Genomic DNA, 8149 nt, shown 5'->3' on the forward strand with positions numbered 1-8149 from the left:
AGGTAAAATCTCTCCAAAAAAAATAAAATAAAATAAAAAAGTTAAGGGGGGCTGGCAGGTGGTATGGTGGTTAAGGCACTGGACTCCCACATGGTTGACTGTGGTTTGAGTCCTGGACCTGGCGACTTGATTTCTCACTTGCCCTCTCTCTCTCTCTCTCTCTCTCTTTCTCTGTTCCTCCCTGGTCAAATTAAAAAATATTTAAATTAAATTAAATAATTATTTTTCAAAAAATTATTTAAGTTTTATTTATTCATTATTTATTTTAATTTTATCAGACACACACACACACACACACACAGAGAGAGAGAGAGAGAGAGAGAGAGAGAGAGAGAGAGAGAGAGAGAGAGAGAGAGAGAGAGAGAGAAAGAGAGAAAGCAAGCCAAACCCTGGTCAGCCATGTGGGAATCCAGCGCCTTAACCACCACGCCACCTGCTGGTGGTTTATTTTTTTAATTCTTTAAAAAAATAAAAAGGGAAGAACCTATGAAAACTTGTGGCTCAGATCCGTGTCCCATGGCTGAGAAATAGGTGTGGGTTACAGTAAACTTGGCTGTAGGCAGACATTAGGGGGGATGCGCCCTTTGTGGATTTCTGCACAGCTAGGCTCAGGTTTTTGCATTCACTTCATATTTATCACAAATGAAATTGCATATGAGCAAATACGGAGTCCACCAATGCTCAAGTGGTTCCCTCGTGTATCAGTCACAGGAGCAAATGTGTTGTTCTAGACAGGAGTTCCAGCAGGACTGACTGCAGCCCCCGCCTCGTCCTGGGAGTCAGATACTGCCTGATCATGGATGGCAAATGCCTAGCCTGGCGCCTGGCGTATGCCACTTCAGTAAATTAGCTAAGCTTTTGTTGCTTTCACTTTGCTATGGGGCGCGTGTGCTAATCAGGGAGATAAAGAGAGAAGGAAAGTGATGTGGGGCCAGCAGGTGGTGTAGTGGTGAAGGCGCTGGACTCCCATGTGGTCGACTGTGGTTCGAGTCCTGGACTTGGCAGGTTGAAACTCATATTGGGTGCATGTGCGTGCATATCCAAAATTCCAAGAGGAGAATGGAGGAAAGGGATTGCAGTATAGCCATCCCCCTGGGAGGTGATTTATTGCTTTCTGTCTTTACATCTCTCTCTGTCTCTCGGCGAGCACAGTGCCCTATAGCAACAATGAAAAAAATCTTTTTAAAAGAGAAGGAAAGTGAGAAATCACTTCCCAGAGGGATGGCCATGCTGCATTCCATCCTCCTCTCCAGATTTTGGGCATGCACACACACATTCAGCGTGATTTCCACTCTGCCAGGTCGAGCATTTTAACTGAGTAGTCGGTCAAGTGGGGTCCCAGCTGCCTTAGCCTCTGTCCTACCTGCTGGTCCTTCTGCTGTTTGTTTGTTTGTTTTCTTTTTTTTCGGAGAGGTTTTTGCTATAGGGCATGTGTGCTCGCCAGAAAGACAGAGAGAGACAGAGAGATAGAAAGCGAGAAGTCACCCCCCAGGGGGGATGGCCACGCCACAGTCCCTTCTCCTCCATTCTCCTCTCGGGATTTTGGGCACACACACACGCCCAGCGTGAGTTTAAGCCACCAGGTCTGGGACTTGAACCGCGGTTGACTACATGGGAGTCCAGTGACATAGCCATTACACTAACTGCTGGTCCCTCTGCTGTTGTTTTGATCTCAGTTATCATGACAACCCTGCTAGGTAGGTGTCACTCTAAACCTGAGTCTAGATAGGTCAAGTCATTGCCAAGGTCAAGTGCCTAGGAAGTGGAGGTGCCAGGGTTCAAATCCAGGTGTGGGCACAAAACCCTCCATCCTATATAAACCCACCCCTAGAATCCTCTAGCTTCACAGCTGGAGGTACCCACACTGCCTTTATCCTGTTTGACCAGATGGGGGACAGAGGCCCATGGCGGGGCAAAAGCCTGGCAGAGGTGAGCCCATGAGTGACAGCCCAGGTCTGCCCAGTGTGAACCCCCTCCCACCCTCAGCTTTCCTGTTCGTGCAGGAATCCCTGCCTCTGCTCAATCCTCCGTGAAGCCCCTGTGTCAGGTAGGACAGTGGTGGGACCCAGAGTAGTAAAGATGCCCTCCTAACCCTGTGAGCAGACTGGCAAGTAAGAGAAGGTGGAGAGGCAGAAGCGGGCGGACATCTGAGCTGGCCCTGGGTTTGTAGGGGCACAGATTACATCATAGGCATGTCGGCTGCAAGCACAGTACTGCTTATTATGCGGGCTTCCAGAAGATGGCAGCAGAGAGCGCCAGCTTGCCTGGAGTTGGCCTGTTCTGAGTTTCTCACGGGAGGCAGAAAACAGCCTTAAAAGAGGTGCCCAGTTTTGAACCTCAAACAGAAACCTCTGGGTTAGCAGCAGCTGTACCATGCAAATGGAAAGGGCCCCAGGAGCCTGGAGAAAGGGGGACTGATAGTCAGCAGGTGGCATAGTGATTAAGGCGCTGGACTCCCACATGGCCAACCGTGGTTCAAGTCCTGGACCTGGGGCATGTGAATGCATGCCCAAAATCTCTAGGGGAGTCTAGAGGAAAAGAGATTCTGGCATGACTATAGGTCATCACTTTCTCTCTCTCCTGCCTGCCTCTGTGTCTCCAGTGAGTACGCATGCCCTATTGCAAAAATCTCTAAAAAAAAGAAAAGGAAGAAAAAGAAAAGGGGGCTGAGTGTGGGCACAGCCAGCAGAGCCACCTCATCCATCAGCATGAGCTCAGCTGTACTCTGCTGTAACAAGTGGCTGCCCGGCTCCGTGGCCATCAACAGAGCTGTAGTCCCCCTGTTCATGCCGTGGGCTTGGGGGTTTCTCCCCGGGGCAGACTCAGGGGCTGGCTCTTTTCATGCCTGGCTCCACCATTTCGACATGAACCTGCATCACACACACACACACACACACCGCACAGCTCCTTAGCCAGAACTGGTCCTCAGGCTGCCCACCTCCTGGGCTTGTCCCACTTTTCCTGAAGTCAGAGTTGGGACTCGGGAGGAAGCCACCTCTCTGCCTGTCCCAGGTGTCCCCTCCCTCGCCCTTACTCCTCAACCCTGTCTCTGCAGGTTTGTGCTCCTCGTGCTGACACACCTGGACCTGGAGCTGGTCCGTGCCGACATGGCCGTCCCCGACTCTGATCTCAGCAGGTACGGCTTCGGGCTGGTGCAGCCGGAACACGACGTGTCCATCCGCTACCGCGTCCGACCGTGACAGCCAGAGCAGGTGGCACCTCCTCCAAGCCTGCCCGACCTCCCAGCCCCGAAATGTTCCACATTTGGCCTCGATGCTTTCTATGCTTTTTCCCTAAAGGCTGGGGGTGGAAGGGAGCAAGAGAGAGTGATGGGAGAAAGCCCTCAAAAGCCCGAACTGCCCCTGCAGGCTTCCTCCACTGCCAGCTCACCTTGCAGATCCATGAGGGTAACCGCCGGGGCAGGGCTGGCATTGCTCACTGCTCCGCCCCCAGGCTCAGAGGGGTCCCCTTCCGGGTCCTCACAGCTGGCGATCCAGCTTTATGCAGTCAGTCGAGGTAGATGCTGGTCGCAGGAAGACCACGTGAGGCCGAGCATTGTCCAGGGGACTATGCTCCTCTCTCCGGTTATTATAAAATTAGCCAAAGCCAAAGGATCTGCTTAGGAGTTCTGCTTCCCTGGGTGGCCCTTCCTTTTCCTTCCGTTCACACTAATATTGGAAAATACATGGGAGAGGTTCCCAAGCCGGCGCCTCCTGGGTTCAGGCATCGTCTGAACTCGGGGCTCCTCGGGGAGAGTTCTCTGTTCTGGAGTTGCAGAGGCCCAGTGGCTCTCCCCATGCCACGGCCCAGGGAGGGACCTAAGGAGGACAGGGCCGTGGGGAGGGGACGGCTGGAAGGAACCAACCAGCTCCTAACTGGTCCAGCCAGAGCAGAGGAGGTGTTGACCTCGCTCATGTAGTGCAGAACATTCTAGTATGAGCTCCAGCCAGTGTGCAGGACTATTGTATCTGCCCCACACTTTACAGCATCACCTTAGTTGCTATCAGATCATCTTCGGAGAGTTTATTCGACCGATGGAACACTTCAAAGCTTTGGCTGCACAGGGTCCATATATATATATATATATATCTTTTTTTTTTTTTTTTGAGAGAGAGATTTTTGCTACATGCGCTTGCGCTCACCAGAGAGACACAAAGCAAGAAATCACCCCCCGGGACTATGGCCGCACCACAATCCCTTCTCTTTCATTTTCCTCTCAGATTTTGGGCGTACACGCACACGTACCTGGTGTGAGTTTCAAGCCTCTGGGCCTGGGACTCAAACCGCTGTTGGTCATGTGGGAGTCCAGCAGCGTAACCATTATGCCATCTGCTGGTCCCAGGATCCATGTTCTAAGGGAGCCACTGGCCAGAGCTGAGTAGCAGCTGTCTCCCCGAAAGCAGTGGACGCACCGGGCTTTGACCCCTCGGCTTCTCCAATCACTGCGCCCCCCAGCCCACTCACACTCGAATCTGAGACCAGGTTCTGAGAAGTAGTTGTAGGAGGCTGCAGGAACCAGCTCACGCTCTTTAGACCACTCGTCCACTTAGCCTGGGTGCACCCTCCGGTCAGACATCGGTGGTGAAAGCGTGCCTTTGCCTCAGTTTTAGAAAAACAAAAACCAGTGTAAAGAGGAAAATTGCCAGCAAACTTTTATCGTGATGCTCTGTGAAGACAGGATGGTCCTGCCCTCTTCACAGATTAGAAACCAGCTCAGAGAGGTGAAGTGCCTTGCCTGGGGTCACACAGCTTGTAAGCTGGTGAACTTGGCAAACAGACTTTAAATGCTGGATGGGCAGCTCTTTGTTCCATGGGCTTATGAGGGTGGTGGGGGCACAGCTCTGCTTGACATCAGAGAGCTGACAGAGCCAGAGGCTCTCAGCATGGGTGCATCTCGTGAGACACGCGCACACGCACACACGCACACGCACACACACAGCGAGATTCCTCTAGTTTAACTGGAGGGAGGGATGAAGACCCAAGTCCTCTGTTTCAGGGCCTAGTCTCTTCTGGAAATGCTGGAGCTTGGGGGCTTCCCTGGCCCTCAGCCTTAGGCACCCCCAGGATTCCCAGACACTGTGATTGGCAGGAGGCGGGATATCCCTAGGGAAACCCATCTTCACGCCTGGGTGACCCTGCTGCCACTGGCTTCTTAACTCTGCAGGAAATCAGAGCTGGCAGCCTCCGGTGGGAGGATGGAGCCAGTTGCCATGGTAACCCGCAGCTGCCTCTTCTGGCCTGGAAGGGAAGGGGAGGAAGAAAGCCAGCCGAGAGAGAGCTCCGGAAGGTCTCCCTGCAGGCTGCAGCCCTGGTGGGCTACAGGAAGCCTTCCAGGCTATCCCCCTTTCCAAGTCAGGGCTGAGCTGTTGCTGGGGCTGGATTCTCACCTGCCTTCAAAGCAGGGCAATTCCCTTTGAAGGTGCCACCTCCTTGGCGCCACCATCATGAGGGAATTATTGGAGGAAAGGTGGGTGTCCCACCAGGCAGCCCCAGCTGTCACCTGCAAGATGGGAGGGGCTCAGGAGACGGTCTAACCCTGCCCTTGCTTTTGCTCTGCTTTCTCTCTCTCGGTTTTTAAAATAATAAGCTATAGAGAAAGCAGAGCTGAGTGGATTAACTCCTTGCTTCCAGATAGTTAGGAAGGGGCCCAGATACCATCGTACTTCTGCGTACCTTGCCTGCAAATCACAAAGCTGTCAGGTCCGCGCTGGAAATACCCCTAGGTGGACTGAGGAAGCGTCTCGGCGCCGTTGTCATTCTGACTTCCATCCTATTTTGTGTTGTTGTTTACCATATAGGCTCCTTTAAATAGACTTGCTTTTTAAACTTAAAATATATTGTTAAAAAGGGAACTTTTTTTTTTTTTTAAATCACTGCTGGTACTGGGCAACATGTATCACTTGCTGCCAAAAATAGAAAGTGACTGCGAAAAATAAATCCGCTGGGAGGGGGACGCCATGCTGGTGTCCCCAGGGCCTGGAGCCGGAGAGCTGTCTCTGCGCAGAGGAGAAAAGCAGGAGTTAGAGCTGCCTGCGGCCGCATCCGAGACTCCCTCTCCCCAAATAGGGTCACAGGGGTGACAGGGACAGCAAGAGGGAGTTGCTGACCCCATGGGCCACCCAGGGCCATCTGCCACCAGGGGGCTGGTGGCATTCTACCTGCACGTTCTCCGGAGTCCGACTGTTTACCCCAAATCATTGATTTTGATGGTTGTTTTAAATATAAGTCCAACATTTCATGAGTAGCGGTGGTTGTTCTGCCTTGCTGTTCTAATAGAGTTCTCTTTTCGTATATCATTGTCGAGTGGGAACATGCTCAGGACGGTTAAACCTCCTTGTTTGTGGAACTGCCTTGAGTGTGAGTCTGATCAAGGCAAGCGACTACACCAGGAGTGGCGAGTTGGCTCCTGGGAAGGGAGCACTGAGCACCTACTGTGTGCCCAACCGCGGATCTGGGCCTCTCAGGGAAAACAGGTCACAGCTTCAGCCACTTGCTAGGCGTATGTCATGAGCCCCGTTTTTACAGAGGAAGAAACAGAGGGTCAGAGAGGTGAAGTGACTTGCCCAAGCATTTGTGGCTAAGCAGGAGTCTAATTAGACGCCGGAGTCTAATGCAGGCCTCTCTGCTGCCTTGGGGTGTTCAGGGCCCTCCCATCAATGATTTGTCTGGTGGCAGCGGAAGGACCTGGTACCCACAGAGGACCTGGGGGTGGAGGTCATGAGCAGACACACAAAAGGTTCTTTAAACACCTTTTGAAGGTTCATCCTTCATCATAATGCAAGCGTTTGTTTTAATATAAAAACAGAGGGTGGAATGGATTAAATTAGCTTTGGGGAAAATTGTTTTCACTCCCAAATTTTGCGTAAAAGTAATATCCCAGAGCAGATGTCCCTCACATCAGGTTCCCCATCCGTGAGGGTGTCATGGAGGCACGTTGGTGGGGATTGGCTCTGCTGACGGCCTTCTCAAAGAAACACAGCAACACTTCACACGTTGAAGCATCTCCTTTTAAGACAGCAGACATTTCTTTCTCATGCCGAGACAGGAGACCAGGGACAGTGGGGCATCTGAACAATCAGTAGGCACCTCCTTTATGGTTCCTTTAGCATCCATCATCAATGGTTTCCACCTCAGGACCGGTACCGCTGCTTGAGCTCCACTCATTTTTATCCACATTCCAACCAGCAGGAAGAAGGGAGAAGAGGGGGTGGGGGTGGAAAAGTCCTTTTTGCTTTTATTTCATTGGTGGAACTCGGTCACATGGCTCCTTGCGGCATAGGAGGCTGGGAAATGTAGTCTTTTCAGAACATCAGTACATGCCCCCTGAGGAGCCGCCTACCCCAGCCTGACAAGTGCTGCGTATTCAGTTTACCAGTCCTTGGCCGGGCAGAGGACAGGGCTTGACTTCCCTGAGTCATTGACTTTATATCCTGAGTGCCAGGGGTCTGCAGCCAAGACTTTGACCTTTCTTACTTCTATACTGCCACAGTCCACAAGAAGACTCCTGCATGCTAGTTTTCTGGGTAAGGACATTAAGAAAGAGCGTCTGCATTGGTGTGCAGACCAAGATGGCCGCCTTTCTCAGGAACGCCTGGTCCCGGGAGTAGGTGCTGGCCGCATCGTTCACTGCAGGCCTCACTGTCATCCTGCCTCACACCAAGTACTCAGTATGATGAGCCAGGCCACACCCTACCCAGGGTCCTGCCGAGATGACGCCCGATGTGCCCAGCCACCCCCAGGATCCCCAGTCCTCAGCCTGGAGTGGCCAAAGAAACTGAGCACCTCTGTTGACAGGACCACTCTGAAGCCCCCTAGTAAAATGTGAACCCCCTCCTACTCCCAGAAAAGAAATAGCATCTGTCAGGGCCAGCTCTGTGGCCTGGTGGTTGAAGCAGCTGGATTCCATAAGGCCAGCTGCATGGTTCGAGTTCTGACCTGGTGTTCCGAGAAGCACGCTGGGTGCATGTGCATGTATGCCCACAATTCCACAAAGAGGGAAGATGGAGGAGAAGGGGTTGCGGCATGGCCATTCCTGTAGGAGTGCCTCCTTTTCTCTCTCTGGCAAGTGCACGCACCTGCTAGCACAAAAAAAAAAAAAAAAAAAAAAAAAAAAAAAACAAAGAAAAGGAAAAAAAAAAGAAATACATTC

General features: G+C 52.0%; 1 protein-coding gene across 1 annotated transcript in view; it reads left to right on the forward strand.

Moving 5' to 3' along the window:
* The window catches only part of PTGIS (prostaglandin I2 synthase), a 30480-nt gene extending 26529 nt beyond the window's left edge, over window positions 1-3951 (forward strand). The window contains exon 10 of the mRNA XM_027775125.1: window positions 3056-3951. Within this exon, the coding sequence (XP_027630926.1) occupies window positions 3056-3200 (145 nt within the window). The 3' untranslated portion in view covers window positions 3201-3951. The remainder of the gene's footprint in view (window positions 1-3055) is intronic.
* Window positions 3952-8149: the final 4198 nt, after the last annotated feature.

Source organism: Tupaia chinensis, unplaced genomic scaffold, assembly GCF_000334495.1.
Source record: "Tupaia chinensis unplaced genomic scaffold, TupChi_1.0 Scaffold000049_1, whole genome shotgun sequence".
Classification (NCBI taxonomy): Eukaryota; Metazoa; Chordata; class Mammalia; order Scandentia; family Tupaiidae; genus Tupaia; species Tupaia belangeri.